Source organism: Gallinula chloropus (genome assembly GCF_964237585.1).
Source record: "Gallinula chloropus genome assembly, chromosome: 5".
NCBI classification, from domain to species: Eukaryota; Metazoa; Chordata; class Aves; order Gruiformes; family Rallidae; genus Gallinula; species Gallinula chloropus.
The window spans coordinates 67,626,828-67,647,644 of NC_140090.1; the positions used below are offsets into that span (position 1 = coordinate 67,626,828).

At 54.7% G+C, this 20,817-nt stretch overlaps 1 protein-coding gene across 1 annotated transcript; it reads left to right on the forward strand.

Moving 5' to 3' along the window:
- Positions 1-18,798: 18,798 nt before the first annotated feature.
- Positions 18,799-19,956, forward strand: LBX1 (ladybird homeobox 1; the record flags this gene model as incomplete). Its single annotated transcript, XM_084265187.1, has 2 exons — positions 18,799-19,123; positions 19,454-19,956. The coding sequence occupies 2 exons, from the start codon at positions 18,799-18,801 to the stop codon at positions 19,954-19,956; spliced, it is 828 nt and encodes a 275-aa protein (XP_084121313.1).
- Positions 19,957-20,817: the final 861 nt, after the last annotated feature.

Below are 20,817 nucleotides of genomic sequence, written 5' to 3' on the forward strand. Positions count from 1 at the left end.
GTGATTGTGTGTTCCATGAATCTGCCGTGGTTATAACTTTGAAGCTGGTGCATTGTCTGCGGGCAGTAACAGTGAGTACAATTGTGGTTGTGGTAAGTGTGGCTGTGATAAGTGTGGTTGTGCTTCCAAACAGCAGTAGTGCATTTCTCCATGGTACCCATGCAACCCTCAGCAGTGACATACTGGATCTGCACGTGGGTTTAAAACAATTATTTTTATTTTTAATACCCTGCAGTCAAGTGTCTTTCCATCACAAACTCATCTCAATGGACTGGACCCCTTCCCAAGGGGGAAGCACAGAGCACAGAGGTCCTGAGCTCATCTGACTGCTGGGAGCAGGGTGGGGGAACACAGCAAAGTGACAACCAGCCCCAGCGCAGGCTGTGCCCTGGTGCCTGATGCCCCGGGCTGTGGCACAGGCAGAGCCAGGGTGCCAGGGCTGTCCACACAGCCTCTGTGGGATGATCCTCCTGCCAGGGAGGTGTTGAGCTTGCAGGAGGGAGATGCTTTTCCTGAGACAGTTACTTTGATGCTGCTTACCTCTTTTAAACCAAGACTCCATCCCTCCAGGTGGGCCTGTCGGATTTGAATCAAGCGCTGCTGGGATGCAAGGGCAGCTCATAGCAGGGCATCATGTGGCCTTCTGCAGATGGGTTACCAGTGCCCCACAGCAAGGACAACACCCAAACCTTGCCTTGCTGCCTCTAAGCAGGCCTGACACTCACCCTGCTGCCTCATCAGGCTGCACCTCATGACAGAGAAACCCTCTGGCCTTAGGGAGTATCTTTTCCAAAAAAAGCAGAGCCTCAGAATTCCTGCATTTACACATGAGAGACCCAGGGCTGGAAACCACATTGGGATCCAGCTCCCACCATGACAGGGTCCCAACTCAGCCCTCTCCAGCCAGACTGGCACTGACATGCCCTGGGCTTGGACTCCAGAGAGAGGGCCTGAGCCCATCCAACATGGGTGGTTTGAAAGAGGGAGGTGGCAGTCCCTAGAGCTTATGAAGGAAGTGGATGCCGAAAACATGATCACCCACCTGCACCACACTGCCACCCCCCAAAGCTCAGTGTGCCCGAGCACCACCTGGGCAGGTCTGGGTGTGCTAGATCTGGTGCACAGGAGGGTGTGGAAGGGAATCCAGACACAAGTGACCTGTGATTGCACATCAAGGACAAACAAAGCTCAAGGCTAGTGCTGTTGTCTACTCCTACAGGGGGAGATAGACATCAGCAGGCCCTATCAGTGAGGGCAGATCGCTCTTTCCAGTTAGAAATGAGTTGTTACACTGAAAATAATTGACCCTTAATGCCAGCTGCAGGGACCAGAGCATGCATTGCCATGAGGTTACGCTCCTTCCAATCCATCTGCTGTCCCTGTGTTGAGCTCAGATGACTCTCCTTCTCCCCCAGGCCCCAGCTCTCCTCTCAGCTTTCAGAGCCACCCTGGCTCCTGGGATGTGTGTTTTGCCTTTCCTTTCTCCCACCACCTCCGCCACTTCACAAAGACGAACGAGGTCAGGTGATATGTCACCACCAGCCCCTATGTAATCCAGGAGGGACCTGTGAGAAAGCTTAGCTACTCAATATCCATCAGCTAGTTGGGACATCCATCATGTTAATATCTCAAAGATGATGTTCTTCTTGCTTCATCTGAGCTATGGCTTGTCCCTCTCCACTGAGAGACCAGTCTTTCCAGGGACAGCTACTGACAGCAACGGGACAATGCTGCTGTACTTTGAGGGTCCTTGTCACATGTTGCCACCCATTTGTGACCCTCGGCAGGCTGGGAAATTTGGATCCTCTCTGTCCTAAATCTCTTCAGAAGCAGCTGCCCCATTCAAACAGTCCAGCCATGTGATTTGGTGAAGGTAAACAGCCAAGCAAACAGTACATTTATACAGTGATATATGTAGGCTGGAGGAAAGTCATTCCTTGTTTTGCATCAGATCTGCTTCCTGGCCTTGGCAAGGTCACTTCCCACCCCTGTGCCTCTATTTCTCCTCTGCTTTGTGCATGCAGTCTGCAGCCTCCCTGGAGGGAACTGGGAATAACAGGGGGGCAGATTTGAGCAGGGGTGTGTGGTGCCTCAGTGTGAGCAATAAACATGGCTGTTGCTGCATACTCCTGCTTTCCCTAGCCTGCAGGCACTGAAACTCTCCCTGCCCACCCATGTCCATACAACGTAGGCTGGGTGCTGTGCGCATTCAAGGCCTCAACAGGAGGCTGCTAGATGCTTTGGTGAATCTCTGAGCGTGGACTTGGTGGTTCACATGGAGAGCCACAGCAAGGAGGTGGGGACAGGATGGGCAGATGAAAAGCAGATGCTGCCAGGGTGCAGCGTGGCAAACAGCTGTCTCCCACAGCAGTGTCTGTCTGAAGCTTTCAGGGAAGGGAAGTCACAAAGCCAGGAAAGGGAGGGGACTGGAAGCAATACTGGAGAGGTCAGAACTTGTTTGCCCATGGAAATCTCCTTATAGTCACTGCAGGGTCTTGCCGTGCTCAACACTTTCAGGGAGAAGGCAGCTGCTCAGCCACATTCCCACCCTGCTCCCTGCCTTCCCTTTATGGCACCACTGCACAGGGACATTTAGGCAGTGAGTGGGCAGCACGAGGCCAGGCTGGCAGCACTGGGCATCGAGCAGAGCAGGTGTGCCGTCCAGGCCTTTGCAGGTGCAGGGCTACACAGTCGATGCATCTGCCATACTCAGTTCCAGGCTCCCAGCCTCCAGGCTATCTCGTATGCCGGTCCTGTCTTCCCACATCTCTGCTGCCTTTTTATCCTCAGTGCCTTCACTCGATGGGAACATCCGATCAAGATGCAGTGATGTGCTGCCATTTCCACCGGCATCAGTGGCACGGCAGGCACGAGGCAATCTGGCCACCAGCGTGGTGAGGGGCTTCAGCCCGGTGAGGAGAGGGTAGCAGGACCAGCCCCAGCCAGGGGTAAGCCTGGGGCATGGCAAGCTGCAAAACTGACAGTGACCGGCTGCAGTGAAAGGAGGAAAGGCTGATTTACATCCCCACTGTCTCCACACTGCCTGGTTCCAGCAGAGCTAAAGTGCCAGTTCTGCCTGTACTGGGCCCATCGCGGTGCAAGATCCTGCCAAAGCGTGAGAGGGATGTGCGGTGGAAAGCGTATCAGGGGTGGTATTGTCTACACGCAAATGCTCAACTTTATGTACTTTTAACTAGAGGTGTAACAGATGGTTGCATTTCGGTCCAAGCAGCGGAGAGCCATGCCCATTCCGGCTGGAGCCAATCAATCCCGCCACTCTGGGGAAAACGGCAAGCTGGGTTTGGAAGCGCGGCTGCCAGCAATCCGGAGGAAGGCTCTGCACAGGCGAGTGTGGGCTGCTGCCATGCGAAACCAGGGAAACGGGATTAAAAAGACATGGAGGCAGGCAGCAGAGCACGGCGCCGTGGGCCTTCTCCTGAGCAAATGGTGGGAGAGACAGTCAGCAGCCGCTGCTCAGCAAACGCGCGTTGGCCTCCGACTGACCGGCTGCTCCCACACGCTGGCACAAGGAGGGGAAGGGAAAGGGGTTTTCTGGGGAGGGAAGAGAGTTTTTGAGGGGATGAGGGTGAGTCTGTTCTCATGCAGTGGTACCTGGGGAAGGGGCTACCTGCAGTGGTCACCATGCCCTGCCTGATCCCCTCAGCTGTGTCCCCTGATGTGCTCTGACTGCGTGGGATGGGGACTGTCCCTCACTGCCATGGCTCCTGTTCTTCACAGCCCCACAACCAGGGCAACCTCTGACCTCAGGTACCAGCAGGGGTTGGGGTTGCGCGTCTGCAAACCCCAGCCAGCTCTGCTCCATGGGCAGCCCAGGGCACCATGGCTCAGGGTCCAGGGGAAGGAAGAGCCCTGTAGTGAGGGTACCAGCATGGACAGGACTGAGACAATTCCCACACCAGGCCCCACAAAGGAGTATTGCTGTTGGCTTCTGGGGAGCTTTTGGGCTGGTGGGAATAATAAAATGTAGAGGTGTCTGGGTCAGGCTAAGTCAGAGGTGTAGTTTAAGGTCTGGAGTGTAAGAAGGTGGGTGATGGAGAAAGATCATCCAGTGGTGGTGGTGGGAAAGTGAGCTGGGAGATTACAGCCAGGAGATTACAGCTGTTATGTTTAACATAACAGTTTTCAAAATAACAAAGAGCAGAGGCAAGCAAGCATCATCAGAAGCCTCTGCTTCTCAGGCTCCTCACAACCTAAAGCAACAGCAGAGCATTGCTTACTTTCTGGGTAAGGTGCTGTATTTCCCACAGATCCCAAAATGACTGATTTATCCTTATAGTGTGAAGGGCTGGATAAGCACACAGGTTCTGCTACTCCTTCCAGGGAGAAATCTCCACATCACACCCTCATCCAGCAGCTCCCCAAACCACACGGGCCTTTTTCTGCCTTTGGGGCACACACAATTTCTGCCTATATTGTTCACCCTTCAGCACCAAGGAGCATTTCAAATACAACTCTTTCCTTTTATCTGAAATACAGGTTTATATTGAGAGAAGGCAGACAGACCAGCAGAGGTAAAATTTCCCTGTGCCGCTCACCTCCTGCCAATGAACCTGCAAGGCTGAAGCACCATGGGAGCAGATAGAGCCAGAACAGCTGGCAGCCAAGCCTGTGCTTTATTTACGAGGTGCTCAGCAGACACCCAGGGTTTGGGAGGTGCCCCCTTGGGATGCAGCCTTGGGGAGCTGTGCATTACAACCATGCAGAGCATCAGATTGGGAACTGCAATGGGAGGTCGCAGGGAAGAAAGTGATTTTGTTTAATGGCTTCTGGAGACTGAGGGATTTTGGAAAATCACTAGAATTGTGGATCCTGGCAGGAAACCCATGCTCCATTTCAGTGCTGTCACCACCAAGCAGCCAAAAAAACTGGGAAGCAGGTTCAAAATCATGAGAGAATGCTTAAACCAATGAAAAAAAAGTGTGGCTTATCCTTGTCCCTTGCTCTGAGTGGTTGGTCCATAACATCTTCTCATCTTCAAGGGTACCTCTGTCACCACACAACTCAGGTGAGAAAGCCCACATGCGCAAGCTGAACTCCTAAGGTTCACTGCAAAAATGCAGTGAAAGCAACGAGAGTGGGTGACCTGAGGAGTCTGCCCAGCCCGGCAATGGGCAGCCCTGGGGAGACGTTTGCATCAAGGACATTTTGGTCTCTGCCCATCACTGGCACCATTCAGCAGTTCAAAAGTTGCACGTGTATGACAGACAAATGCATCCCAGTGAAGCAGCGGGGAGACGGCAGGCAGCCTTCTGCAATTAAAATGAAGTATTTCAAGCAAATCTGGCTCTTTCCTCACTCCTATCACATTGCAAAAGCCTCAGGATGTCTCTCCAGGGGCTTCCTCCCCAGCCTGGCAGGGTTGGTGCCCCCCACGGTGCCATCAAGCCTTTCACATTACCCCCACAGGGCTGGGGGTTAACCTGTTTCAAAGACCCGGTCTCCCTCCCCCCTGCACCTCCTCATTCTCTCTCATAGTCACGTTCCCAGGTACCTCTCAGCAGATGTTTACGGTGCTTTTGTAAAACATTTCCACTTTCTGGAGCTTACCAAGCGCTCTGTCTTGCAGGTGCTCTTGTCTGGAGAATGCAATGTCATGAAATGACGGCTCTGACAGCAGACATCTCCCCCAGCTCCCCTCCCACTCTGACAGGCAGGGTGCCACATCCAGAGAGACCAATCCTTGAGGAGGCTGAGGACACTCATCCTTACACACTTGCTGTAACCACTGTCATTCCCAAGGCATAATCATTCTCATAGCAGGGCCCAAAAGTCCCTTGATGTTTAAGCTGCATCCAAATTCCCTGTATGCTTCATTTTAAATCTGCAAAGCCCTCCCAGTGCTGGGAACATGAGGTACTCATAGGCACCAAAACCTGTGTGGGCAAAGGAACAAACCTGGTGCATTGCAGCACATTACAAGGTCAGGCTGAGGACAGTCAGTCTCATCCCCACAGCACTGCCATGGGTGTTGCCACTGGATGCACTCCACAGTGCACTGATGTCCATCTTAGGTCTATCCCAAGAGAGTATGTGTGAGTTTCAAGTTCCTGATCTGCTTTGCTCTCACTCCTCAGGACACCAGAGATTTTGGACTGGAATGAGCTCCCTGCCCCACCCCCACCCCCCATTTCTGTTTCATCCCAGCAGCCCCAGTAGCCAACCCGTCACATTCACAACTGCCTCCCCTCCTATATCAGCCAACCATCTTCTTCTAATTCGTCTCGATGGCCCAACATCAGGACGTGTCCAGTTCTGGGCTCCCTGGTATAAAAAGGACAGGGATGTCCTTGAGAGAGTCCAGAGGAGGCTACAAAGATGATTAAGGGCCTGGATCATCTCCCCTATGAGGAAAGGCTGAGTGAGCTGGGACTGTTCAGTTGTGAGAGGAGAAGACTAAGGGGGGATCTAATTAATGTCTATAAGTATCTTAAGTATAGAATGCAGGGGGAATCAGCCAGCCCCTTTTCAGTGGTCTGTGGGGACAGGACAAGGGGCAATGGCTGCAAGCTGGAGCACAGGAAGTTCCGCACCAACATGCGGAAGAACTTTTACACAGTGAGGGTGACAGAGCCCTGGGACAGGCTGCCCAGGGAGGTGGTGGAGTCTCCATCTCTGGAGATATTCAAGACCCTTCTGGACACCTATCTGTGCAATATGAGCTAGGGAGCTGCTTTGGCAGGGGGGTTGGACCCGATGATCTCTCAAGGTCTCTTCCAACCCCTACAATTCTGTGATCTTTCTTAAGTGTTTGCCCAAGCAAGGACACCATAGACCTCCCCACTGCCCACCACATCATGAACATCATCCTCTATTTGAGACGCAACTTGGTTTTCTTCAGTCTTCTCCATTAGCTGCCCAGTCTCAGATGATAGGACCTCTCCACAGTCAGTTCCATGTTTCCAGGCTGAAAGGCTTTACCAAGGACCACGGAGCTCTGTGCTGTCAGACAGGCTGAGTGGGTGAGCAGGGATTAACTGTGCATCGGCTCTTCCTGAACAAGTGTGAGCGGATGTGGAGTGATCAGCTGGCAGACCCATAACAAATGAAAGGAAGATCTTATCTGCATAGCTTGTAGATCAGCCGTGAAGCTCATCGCCCCAGGATATCGTGGATGCCAAAAGATGATATGGGCTGAACAAGTGGTTAGACACGTTCATGGGAGAACAATCTATCTGTGGCTATAAAACACAAAGGTATCATTTCTGGCTCAGGACTCTCTGAACCACAAACTGCCGGGGGCAGAGAAAGTATCCCGGGTAAGCATACCATATACTTGCTAATGTTTGTGTTACAATAATGTGATGTAATACTATAGTGATAATAATATACTATATAATTGTGTCTTTTGCTCCCTTTGGACATCCATCACCAGCCAGTGGCAGAGCCAGGATAGGGGACCTTCATTACATCTTAGATGGTCTTCCTCAGCCTCTCACACACAGCAACAGCATAGCTCCATGCCAGGCTGACTGCCATTAGTGCTTCTGCAAACACGTAGTGCTCACATCACTGAGCTGCCTTATCACTCTTTGGAGGAGACAGAGACAAAACCTCTGATCCCAAGAGGGTTCTTGAACCTAAATCTGCATCTCAAACCCCCGCCAGTGCTGGGGAGACAAGTGGTGTTAAGATGTGTGTTTGACTGAGTTCTGGGTCTAAAGCCAAACATGCCAACCTCTGAGTCAGAGTTGTCTCAGGTGTAGATGCCTGAATCTCTCCTGGAATCAATCAAGGAAGGAAATTTATCTGAAAACAGCTTTGTGTTTCTCAAGAATAAATGCTTTTCCATTGCTCATATCCTCTTACCTGGTGCAATAATGTTGACTTGTCATCATTGTTTGTCATCATCTCATCAGCAATCCCAGAAGCAGCACCATCTCCTGTGCTCCTGGTCCATGGAGAACCATTCGCGTTCCCAGCAAAGCCAAGTGCTGTGCCATGTACACTTCAGATACTGCCATGCTCCATCTCCATGAACAAGTATAGTCCCTCTATCCCCCTCCACATACTTGTAAAGCAGAATGAGACCAGCTTACCTCAGGCAGGCATTTTTGCGAGTGAACCAGGAGCTTTGGGGCATAACATCATGGAGTTGACACAAGCCAGTCCTGATTCCAACAGCAAACATTCTGAGATCATTTCCATTGGTGTCCTTCCACCCCCTCACCTTCACAGCTACCCCTGTCAAAACACCTCCCTGCAAAAGAGGCCTGGGCATGGGGCAGATTTGAGGCCTCCAATACCAGGGGAAAGTTTTGGGGAGAAAAAGCAAAACTTCTTTTCCATTCAAATACAGCTGAAAATAAAACCAGGGAAGAACAGTGCTGGAAATATGCTAAGTAAGCAGAAATCTGGCTAAACAGAAGTTTTCCACGAGGCATCGGGAGATCTCTGAATTGCCATGAGTGCCTTATTTAGTGGTGTGTGTGCGTTTTGTCCACACAAGTTCCAGTCACTGCAGCCATCAAACATTTTTTAATAGGAGCATTAACTTAAGAATAGCTAACAGTAATATTCCTAGCTGTGTGGAAACAGCATTTTATTAAATGCTTCACACAGTTTTTGTATAATAAAGATGAATATATTATATCCTCTGCCTCCCCCAGAGTGAAACAATAATAGGAAAATAAAAAAAAAAAGCCAATAAAGTGAAACATAAATAGAACATAATGGGACTAGTAGCGAACTGAACTGACTATATAACATCTGCTATTGTTTGCCTGGCAAACGCAAACAAGGGGAGAAACCAAGAAAGATTTGAACAGCCCTAACCTCTTTCCCCTCTGCTGCAAGAAAGCAGCACCAATATCCCAAGCAGATCTGTTTCAGGGTTGACAGAACAGTACAAGGCACAACTTGTACATTTGTCCTTAAACAAACATGTCAAATTCCCTCAGCTTCTGTGCACGGAGCAATTTTCCCTGAGTCTTTTGAAGCCAGACAACATATGTGTAAAAACAGTCCCAGGTCTTCAGAGTCCTGGATGCAAACATTCATTCATTTAGAAGCTCAAGTTTTGCCGTGTGTTTGCCCCTTGCAAACATCCCCTGAAGTCGGGTCACCCTGTGAGCTGAGCCGAAACAGAGCCACAGAACTGGGCAACAAATCCTGCCAGCTGAAGAGGTACAGAAAGAGGGGACACCTATGGGCAAGACCTCAGCTGGCTCGCATAGATCATAACCAGGGAGTGCTTTCCTGTACCCAGGACCTTTGGAGAAATCAGGATACCTAAGGGCTCACACTGTAAACAGAGGGGGGAAAAAAACAGGAGGGATTTTTGCCAGGCAGCTCCTTTGCAGGTAGTGATCTGGCCAGCTCACAGTGCTGTGAACCCAAGGATCCACACCTGCAAAACCCAGTCTGGCTTTGTGACCAAACTTAAATCATAGCCCTTCCGATATCAAACTGATAACAGGACTGGCTGGAAGCTGGGGGAAGGAAAGAAGAGCTAAATGCCTATAAAAGTCATTTTGTCTTTTATTTGTTATCTTGCTTGTAATGATCACACCATGTTTCCTATCTATTTTTACAGTAAGTTGTACGCTGATCTCCAGAGGCCCCTGGATGACTTATTATTAACGATGTCTTCTTATTATGGATGGTGATTTATTATCAGAATGATTCTATTTGTACTGGGTATGTTGTTCTGCTGCCAGCACAAATCTCTTACCATCTTCAGAGCAAAAGGTCGTGTTCTTGCAGCACTACGTGCCCAGCTCTGCAACACTGAGCCGGTGGGTCTGCGGATTATACACACGCACGGGGCAAAAGGGCAAAGACTAAAGAGAAGGGCAGCCCCCACACACCCACAGCATTGCAACTGCTCTGTAGCAGTGGGGTGCACAGGCACTGCTTCTGCTGGACTTCACTCCTCCTTACCCTTTGACTACAAGCCCTGCACGTAATGAGGTCATCATTTAAGGGTGTGTGTACACCACAAAAAACCACAGCTCCTGTAAGCTTTACCTTGCGTTACTAGTTGACATGTGCCTAACCTTAGGAAATCAAAATTCCTTTCCTACCCTGTTCTGGAGTTCAGGTACTCCAAGGCTCATGGGCACTCTCTAGCTATAATGAGGGACCATCTGGACTTTGGCAACAGGTTTTCCAGGCACAGGAGACTTTTAACACCGGTTTCTTGACTGAGAGAAAGAAGCACCAGGAGCAAGCACGCAGCAGAAAACCACCAAACCCCAGAGGACTCAGCCCGCGGGAGAGGGGCTGCTCCCCGAAAGCCGCCGTGTGCTTCGGGACAGGCCGAGCTACTCCCTCGGCGGCTGTTTTCCCCCCCTCTCCCGAAGAGGCAGCGAGCCCCAGGGGTGCGTGTCCCGTCCCGTCCCGCCTCTCCCCCGCCCGCTCCCTCGCCGCGGGGCCGCAGCGGCCGCGCACCGGACGCGCTCGGCGCCCTCCCTCTAGCGGCTGCTGCGCCGCCAGCCCCGGGACCCCGGGGACCCCTGCGGGCCCCGCGCACCGGGCAGTGCTGCCCCGTACCTGGCCTCGCAAGGCTCACGTCCGCGCTCGCCTTTCCCGAAGGATGCCCCAGCCGGCCTCTTCGCACGCCCCAGACCCCGTAATTCCTGCCGGTGGTGGCTGTAACAACTCCTCTCCCGAGTCTTGCTCACCTCCCTCAGCTCTTACCGAGGGGCACTGGTAGGTCCTCGTTAAGTTGTGACGCTAACGAAGGCAGATGCAGGGAACCTGGCTGGTTTTGCAGAACCTGGGCCCACGTGTTGCTGCATAATTGGCATTAACGAAGACCCGCTTTCCACACCTGCAAAAAGCAGCAGAACTGAATGGAGCCCAAGGAGATTTCAAGCAGCAACATGGGAGAAAACTTGAGGTGGTTCCCTACACGGGCTTTACTCACTGCCCAGGGGGAAGGAAAAAAAAAAGCTCAGTTGGTAAAGTTTCACTGTCATAAGTGATCATACATCACCTGGAAAACAGCCCTGGGTACCAGTCAGGAGGAGGTAGGAATTTGGTGCCACAGGATGTCATGAACCGAACAAAACAGAGAAGGGAGGTGGATTGGACCCCAGGACGCTCAGAGGTGTAATCACTAAAGATGAGACATTTTTGTATTGATATTAAACCTTAGAGTTCAGAGTCTGAATCATTTCCCAAAGAGCAGGAGAGAGGTTTGGGGGGGGAGGGGGTGAGGTAACCTCAGCCTCCTACAGAAAGCTCTTCTTTCTCTCCCCATCGTACTGGCATGCAGCACTGGAGACAGGGAGACAGCGTGATCCGACAGCGATCGGTACAGAAATGCTGTAAGCTGACAGCAGCTATTACACAGGATGGGAAATGCCAGCCACCATTACAGGATGCTAAAAGAACCCATAGAAAGAGCCGTGCCTGATTCGAGTCCGTCTGAGGGATGTGTCAAAAGTTTCTGTGGCAGAAAGCAGAATAAAATAAACAGAGGTAAAGCATCCCATCAGAGGTGCCTGGCGGCTGTGGCCAAGCTGCTGGGGGAAATGCCACTTTTCAAGGCAGGTCCGAGATGGGCCCCAAGTACAATGCAGAGACCAGCTTGGCACTGGAGAGCAGTGCAGCAGAGCCCTGTGCCCAGGAATGAGGGCTGGGAGAGGTTTGAGAACTGGCTTGTGAACCTCAGCCATGGATGGAGGCCACAACAGTGTCCTGGCTTTGGTGAGAGAAGCAGGGGAATGGAGAGGAGGAAAGCTAGGTCTGGGGGTGTGTGTCTGCTGCTAAATGGTGCAGCAATTTCGGGGGGAAAGAACAAGGGTCATCTCAGGGCTTGGAAACTCACCTCACATCCGAGTTCAAAGACAACTGAACTGCTGTCAGACACTGCCTCCAGCTGCTACCCCTTCGTAACAGGACCCGAGAGGGACAAGGGGAGAAAAGACAGTAAACCTAACGCAAAGGGATGGATTTTAGGGACATTTTTCTTTCCGGCAGCACTTGTCTGAGCTTGAAGAGGTACCACAATGTCAGAGAGAGCGGGATGCAAAAACGGAGGGATGGAAAAACAAGAACACTGAAAGAAAGAAGTGAAAGGTAGGGAGGAGCAGCCTTGCAGCACAACAAAGTTGGAAGAGATCACAACCAAACTCTGGTTTCACATCTCAGTGCCGCTTTTGCAAGGGGTGGAAATATTAGTTTTTAATTAATTTTCTTCCTGCAGTTGTTGGAAGAGGAGGAGGGAGGGAGATCACCTTCAAAAAAGAAATACAAATAACTGCTTTAACAGGAAACTTTTGCTGCTGTAATTTATTGGAAGGCGAAATGAGCTCCGATTACATTATCCACCCGCACTGTGCCGGCAACGCGTACTTCGGATATTGCGCTATAATCCAATGACTGCTCCTGAATTATTAACACCAAGTTGTTATTAGAAGAAGTTGCCTGGCTTATTTCCGCCACTCTCCCCCCCACTCCCTTTATTAAGTTTCAATTGATTCCACACACCTCCTCCTGCCCCCCAAAAATGAGCCCTCGCCTCCCCAGCTCCTTCATAGCTGCCACAAACGTTACTTGCATTTGGCAGCCTGGTGAATTATTCACGCGTGCCGGGAGCGGCGGAGATATTACGGGTCTCGGAGGAGCCAGCGCGGCTCGGCTGTCACAGCCCCGGGTGGCTGATGTCGCTGCCCGCTTCCCCCACCCGTCCAACAAAGTTTTGTCGGACCGAGTCCAGAGCGAAGTTGTTCCCCGCTGCTCTCCCGGGTGAAGCGAGGGAGCCCCCCGGTTCGGGGCGAGGTGCCCATCACCCCGGGGGTGGACACCCCCAACCCAGCCCCCCTCGGGGCTCAGAGGTGACAGTGAAGCCCACCTCTGCGTGCTATTTCTAGCCGCCTCCGGGCACAACTCCGAGGTTGGGACGGGGCAGGGGCGTCCCGAGAGCTGCTAAATCTCTGCCTTGCACAGAGCCGGGCACGGCAGGGAGGCCTGAAATGAGCCCAGCCGGTTCCGTTCCACCTTCCTGCCCTCCAAAGGGGTCCCGCAGATTGGATTTATCTAAGCTGGTTTGGTTGGGGGGGGGGGGGGGGGGAGGGGGGGGCTTAAAATAAATTAATAAAATTCAAGTTCTCGCCTGGTCTTGAGCTGGGACAGACACGTCCCGGCTGTTCTTCAGGGGGAGCCCGTGTCTAACTGTCTTCCTTAGACTAGAAGTTAAAATGCTGGAGTTTAAAGGAATAAAAATACCTTCCGATGTTCGTATTCGCTTTTCCCTCCCTGCAGCGGCCGCAGGAGGACCCTGTCCCTGCGGTGAAACCGTAGGTCTGGTCGGGGAGTCCCGGAGCCCCGGCTGGGAGCGGCAGGAGGTACAAGGCTGATGAACCCCATCTCTGGGTCCCGCAGTAGCCAAACCGACTCACCAGCCCCCCGCCCCAAACCTCGGGGAAACACCGAGAACCCCAAAGTGGAGGCTAGGGAGGGTCCGCGGCAGTGCTACGAGGAGAAGGACGTGCTGGCCCACATTTGGGACGGGGTTATCACCGCGGCTCTCCCCGCCGCCGAGGGAAACGCTCCCCACGGCCCCACGAAAAGCGATGAGGCGGCCGGAGGAGTCGATCCGCCTCAAGAGTTTCTTTTAATTTGTGCTTTACAGCGGCCTGCGGGGTGGACAGGCTCTTCTGTTTGCCTTGCACCCCTCCCGGCAGCATCCCCGCTTACACCGGCCCAGGGGCTCACCCAAATTTAGGCTCGTGTCCCTCTCCTGGCCCTTCTGCCGGGCGGCGGGGGCAGTCCGGGCACCGCCGCGTCCAGTTCTGCTCCTCAGAGCGTTTTGGGGAAAACAAATCGGACCTGGGGGCGCGCAGGGGGTGCCCGGACCCTGCAGTTCCTCCCGCCCCGGCGCCCCTGGGTCGCCTCGGGAGTTCGTTCGCAAACGAAAAAGTGCCGGGGAAATGCGGAGAGCCTGGCACCGCACCGCCCGCCCGCCCCGGGGAGGCAGCTCCCCGCTCCCCCGCTTCTGGCCGGGTTTCTGGGGCGGCGGATTCCGTCCCACCCCCGCCGGCGGAGCCCCCCAAGGGGACGGCGGCTTCTCCGCTTTTCTGTGCCCGGGAAAGGGGGGCTCCGCGGGAAGGGTGCGCTCAGGCGAGCCGGGCCGGGCGCGCTGCCCCTGGCCCCGGCTCCCCTGCCGGGTGCGGGCACTTGGGTCAGATTTATTTTTGGTGCAGCGAAGTTTTTATGCCCGCAGGGAGCTGGTTGAGAGAGGAAGGAGGAGAGGGCGATAACTATAAAACGACCTCCAGAGACGGGCTCAGCCCGGGAGTTTCTCCCCAGCTCCGCAGTGGCCCCCGGCCCCCCGACGCCCCCTCCCCAGCAGAGCCGGGAGCCGGCGGGTCCCCAGATCAGGGCGGTTATTCTCCAAGGGGAGAAACGACGAGCGGTGCCCGGCGTCGGCGGACACAGGGCACACCTGTGGGTACATTCACATTTACATGCAGCTCTGCAATAGAGGGCTGGGACAGGGACCTCGGACCCCGCCACGACTCTCCCTCCTCCGGGTTCCACGGCGGTCCCACCAGGCTCTCTCCGCCTCTCGGCACTCGCAGCCCCTAACTTGGGGAGTTCTTAAAGACAAAAATAACAGTTATTTCCTAGGTTCCCGGCTCGCCACCCCGGCACCGTGTGGGATTCTGTGTCAGGACCCTGCGCTCGCTGTCAGCTAGAGGGCATGGAGTTTGCTCCTCTTCGCGCTGCTAACAGGGAGCGGCAACGTGTTTAGACCACTTAAACTAAGCAGACATAACTGGGAGCCATGCACGGCTCAGCTATGCCGGGAAAGGAGGTGTCATTTGTACGCAGTTACTTTGGTGATCAACACTTGAATGATTTATGCCGCCTGCTTTAATTATATTCCTGTGACATTTTCCTGGACAAAAGTGGGCCGCGCACAGCCAAAGCCGGGCAGCCCCGGCAGTGCCCTGCCGCTGCCAGCCGTGCCCGGGACGGCTCCCGGGGGAGGGCAGCCAGCGCCGACACCCCGAAATACGGCACGGGGGGCGGCGGGGGGAGACGCCTACAAAGATGCCACTCGTAGCCAGAGGGATATTTTTTTGCATCCCTCCCCCCCACAAGTAGTTGCAGATTTAGCGGTAGTTTTCTGCTCCGTGGAGGAAGAGAGGCCGCTGCTCTACTCGCTTTTCTTCCCCGGTGCAAGGCAGGCACCCGGAACGACACCTCCCCGACGGCTCCGGGGGACACCCTAATCCAGCCCCGGGTACAGCGAGTGGCCGTCGTTCCCTTCAGCCCCGCTCCCCTCCCTGCCTTTCGGCCAGAGACCCGACCCAAACTTTTTCTGCCTGCACCAGGAGGAGGGGATCAGTGCCGAGCCCCATCACCACCCCTTTACCGCCCCAGAGGTGCTGGAGTTTACAGAAGGAAAGGGGAGGGGGGTAAAGGGCCTCGGGTGAGGGTGGTTTTTCCCCAAATTACCCCAAAGCTGGGAGAAACAACCCGCAGCTACAGACAGAAGAGCTCGGAGGGATGCTAAATTCCGTGACGTAGGCCCGCACTGCCCCCGGTGCCCCTTTGCTCCCCGGGCCCCTCCGAGGACGGGGAGATGCGACGGGATCTGCCGTGGGGCACTGAGGGTCCCCGATTCGGGGCTGAGTGTCAAGCGGACTGTTAAAAAAAGAAAATAATTAAGTTTGGAGGGGTGCGGAGGGGGGATGCTGAGCTCTTCCTCTAAGCCGGGGCGGGGGCAATCCAGCCTGCTCCTCCTCTGAATTTTGGCAGCCCCCGAAGAGCGGAGAGGGAGTCGTTTGCGAGAAGAGTTGCAGAGGTTGCAAAGGCAAAGTGAGCGCAGGAAAACAAAACCAAAACCACCAAAGCCACCGCCGGGCAGCCGATAGCACAGGGGAGAGGGGTCGGTCGGACCCCGCCGGGACAGCTACAGAATGCTGGGGGGATTCGGGGAAGGGGTGACGGGACTTGCACCCTTCCCTCTCAGTCACCCCGTTCCTCAGTGAGGTGCTATTTGGGGAGTTTGGGGCACAAGGGCAGGCGGCAGGCCTGGAACCACCGGATTGAGCTGCTCATGGAAAGCACGAACCCGTCTATCCCCTGGCAGGCAGCGGTTCAGACAAACGAAGAAGGGTCCCCATGTGCCGAGCAGCCTGTCCTGGGGCTGCCGCCCGCTCGCCGGGGCTCTGCCCCTGCGACGGAGCCAAAAAAAAGCTGACTATTTAAAGCCCTGTCCCCCGTGCGAACAGGGAACGGGAGACGCTGGCTCGGGGAACAGCAGGGGATATCCTGAACGGTTTGCGGTGCTTCGCTGTGTTTGGCGCAGTTTTACCCCTGCCCTGAGCGGAACGGGCTGCGCTCAGGATGGGGCGCAACTTGCGCCCCGGATCTCCGCTCCGCAAGGAAAGCGGGCCGGGCTGCAGTCTCGGCGTCTCGGCGCATCCCGAACGCCCGCCAGCCCGCTCAAACTCTCTCCCAGGAACGAGATTATTTTGTTTTCTTTGTTTCTTTTCTTTTCTTTTTTCCCCCCCTCTTTATTTTCTTTTTTTAATCTTATTTCTGTAATTATAACACCAGCATCCCCGGTTGAGTTCTCAATAAAACCCGGATCCTGACATAAAACGCCACGCAGGAAAATAACGCGAGGGGACACAAGGGAGAGGAGGAAAGTCTCTAATTGGTTAAAATATGTTTAAATCACTTCATAAAACCCAAGCAAAGCGAAGCAAATAATCCACCTAGCAAAGCAAAGAAGCCGGGCGATTTAGAATCAGTGTAATTCGCTCCCCCCCGACCGGCTCCCCCCCCAGCTCCTCGCAGTATTTGATATGATGAATAACCCAATATAGGCCTTTAAAAATAGGTCACTGCATAAAGAGACTCCCAGAGAGCGATAAAAAATGGGAAGAGGGCGCTTTAAGGAGAGGAGCCATTTGCTTCTTTTGTGCTTGTTTGGTACCTAGCGGCCTGGGAGCTGCCAGCCGCCCTCCTCCTGCCCGTCAAGGTGAGGAGGGAAAGTTAGAGCTGGATCCAGCCCCAAGCTCCCCTCCTGCCCCGCCGCCCCGCGATGCGCCGGGCGGCCGCCGCCGCGACGTCCAGCCCCGGCCCGGCCCGGGGGCCGCGTCCCAGACGCCCCGCAGGGAGCTTAGGGGGTCCCCCCGCGCAGGGGTGGGGGCCAGGCAGTTCACCCCCTGGATCCGGGCTTTGTCTCCGGCCCTACCGAGCGACGAGAACGAAGCCAGCTGATGGCCCGGGTAAAAATAGCGGTTCTGGCCCACGCTGCCGGCCGGGCCGGGTTTGCCCCCGAGGGTGGGAGGCGCGGCAGGGCCCGCCGCCGCTGGGCCCCCCAGAGCCGCCCTCAGCCTCGCAGCAAAAGGCCTCGGGCTGGAAACCGGCCCTCTCCGGCCCCGACACAGCGCTGTGCTGGGCGGCGGAGCCCGGCCGCTGCCTACCCCTTCTCCCCGCGCTGTCCCCGGTCGGGATCACCCGCTACCCCCGGCGCAAACGGAGCCGAAGAAGCCGCCGACACCTCGGGAGCGATCCCGGCCCGCGCCTCGCCGCGCTGCCTCTCCACGGGCACCCCCACCGGCACCGGTACCCTCCCGCGGGGGCCGTGCCCCGCCGCCGATCTACTCGCCCCGGTCCCGGCAGCCCGCTCCGGCACAGGGCGCTGGGAAAGAGGAGCACCACAAATTCGGCGGAAACCTTCGGATTTTATTGGAAAGGAAAGGTCTGCCTTACCTGGAACCAGGCTCTCCCCTTCTTCCCCTCATTTAAAAAAAAAAAAAAAAAAAAGAAAAGAAAAATCAAATGGCTCTGGGTAGAGCCGGAGAGACACATTTTACAGAAACTCGTAGCCAAAATTAACAGGAGGGAGAAATAGGAAAAAAAAAATCTCGGGGGGAAGCAAAAAAAAAAAAAAAGATACCAAAGGATATTTTTCGTTTTGTTTTGTTTGCTCTTATTATTATTTTTCACTATACTGTATTATCCTGATGCAATAAAGGCTGGTTTGTAATGTAATTTAAAAATATATATGTCCAAACAAATAGCAGGGCCAGAATATGACAAGTGCATTCAGCATTATAATTCAACTGGGCTCCACCTCCATACCGCCTCCTAATTAATGGGTCTCCGAACTTGCAAAAGCCTGCATTGGACAGAGAGAGAGAGAGCGAGCGAACGAGAGAGAGAGAGGGCGAAAAGTGTCATTGAAGATAATTGATTACCTCCCAATCAACAATAACTTGTTAGCAATAGTCAATTACCCCGTCTCTTCTCGCCTCTTTCCCCCTGGTCCGAGGTCTCGGTGCGAGGGCTGCTCTCCCCCTCTCTGAAGACGTCTTTTAATTTTTTTCTTTTTTCCTTCTTTTTTTTAATTTTTTAATTATTATTTTGGGGGCTATTCGCTTTTGGGGGGGAGGGCAGGCAAAGTGTTGCGATTTTGGGTGTTTCTTAAAATAGCAGCTGGGAAGAGGAAGAGAGAGGAGAGAGAGAGCGAGCCGAGTGTGAGGAGAGAGAGAGAGGGTGGGGGGGGGGGGGGAGGAAAAAAAAATCCCCGACCCAAAACGCTGGGACAGGAGGTGCGCAGGACCACCTCTCGGCGAGGGACCGACGGCAGCTTCGCTCCCGGCCGCAGCCCGCCGCCCTGCCCGCCGCCCGACGTGGCTCTCCCCGGGAGGACCCGGGGCTCCTCCGCCGGAGTTGGAGGTGGGCTTCAACTTTTGCTCGCTGTCTCCGCCGCCGTCACCCCGCGGTCCCGCCGGGGACTTCTCCCCGCGGCAGCGCATCCCCGTCGCGGGTGGGGAAGGCAGCCCCGCGCGGCCCGGCCCCACCATGACTTCCAAAGAAGAACCCAAGCCCTCCTCGGGGGAAGAAAGGCGGCGGAGCCCCTTGGATCACCTCCCTCCGCCGGCCAACTCCAACAAGCCCCTCACTCCCTTCAGCATCGAAGACATCCTCAACAAGCCCTCGGTGCGGAGGAGTTACACCCTCTGCGGAACGGCCCACCTCCTCTCCGCCGCCGAGAAGCACCCCCCGGCCGGGCTGCCCCTCTCCGGCCGGGCGCTGCTCTCCCAAACCTCGCCCCTCTGCGCCCTGGAAGAGCTGGCCAGCAAGACCTTCAAGGGGCTGGAAGTCAGCGTGCTGCAGGCGGCCGAAGGTAAGTCCCTCGCAGAGTGGGGGGGATCCTCCCGCGGGTGGGCGCCCCGCTCCTCCCCACGGCCTGTTTTCCTTTCCCCCCCCCCTCCCCGTCTCCCGGGGTGTCGCATGGGCCGGGATGGGGGGATCCCCGGGCGGCCCGTACCGGGTGGCATCTTCCCCCCGCAGCCCTCGGGGAGCGGGAGCGGAGGCTCTGCCCCGCTCCCCCCCGATTCCAACGGGGCAGGGGCGTGGGGTATGGGGGCTCGGGCAGAGAGGCGGGCGGTGGTGGGGGGGAGTGGGGGGCACACAACACGGGGAAAGCGGCGACAATCTGGCGGCTCGTCGGCAGGCAGGGACGGGATGACCATCTTCGGGCAGCGGCAAACGCCGAAGAAGCGTCGAAAGTCGCGGACGGCCTTCACCAACCACCAGATCTACGAGCTAGAGAAGCGGTTCCTCTACCAAAAATACCTGTCGCCGGCGGACCGGGACCAGATCGCCCAGCAGCTGGGGCTCACCAACGCCCAGGTCATCACCTGGTTCCAGAACCGCCGCGCCAAGCTCAAGCGAGACCTGGAGGAGATGAAGGCCGACGTGGAATCGGCCAAAAAGCTGGGCCCCAACCCTGCCGTGGACATCGTGGCCTTGGCCGAGCTGGAGCCCAGCGCCGAGGGAAGGGGCAAGGCGCGGTCCGGTTCCCCGCCGCCGCCCCCCTCCGCCGCCCGGGAGCCCGGCGCCCCGCCGCCGCCCCGCCCCGCCTCGCCCCCCACGGAGCGGCCCCGCAGCCGCCGGGACAGCGAGGAGGAGGAGGAGGAGGAGGAGGAGGACGTGGAGATCGACGTGGATGACTGAGGGGCGGCCGGCGGGCCTCCTCCACCAACATCACCACCCCCGCCCCGTCCCGCTCCCCCCCCCCCTCGCCACCACCCCAACCCGACAGCTCCAAATTGGCACCCCCGGCCCCCCATCCCGGCCCCGGCAGCGCGGCAAAGCGGCTGTACCCCTCGGTCGGAGCAATAAGCAATAGAAACCCACCACACACACACATACACACACACACAAATTAATTTAGGGTAGAGTCGATATCCCTCCGCCTGCCACATCTTCGGAATGGTGCAATTACGGACGGCTTCTGTATAAATATTTAAACGTATATATTGGATTTTTTTTCCTTCCCCCTTCTTTTTGAGGTTTTGATTATTATTTTTTTTAATAGCTCTCCATGACGATTGTTTTGTCAATAAGGAAGACGCGTAACCTTGGAATAAACCCGGCTTCCAACAGATGTTTGGGTAGGCAGTTGTTTTCAAAGACTTCCGAAACGAACCACTTTAGAGGAGATTTAAGTTAGGCTTAAAAAGGCAACAGCGAAAATTAGCCACTTTCCTTTCCTTGCATGTTTCAGATGTGCACGAAGTAAATTTTTTTTCCTTTTAAAAATATATTTTTTTTTTCCTTTCGCAATCTTGGGAACTTGGGGATGGGTTATAATGCAAGTTGAAAAATATATACTTTTTTTTTTTCCTAGAGCATAGAGATTTGTCTCCAATGCAATTTCTGCCTCATTTTACCAATTAAAAGCTATTTTTACCATTTTCTGCTATTGTTGTGCTTTTATTAAAAAGCTGCCTTTCGTATTTTTGATATGAAGGTGGTAACAAAATCGAAAATGAAAAAAAAAATCCTAGAATTATTTTTTACTCTTTTTAGAAT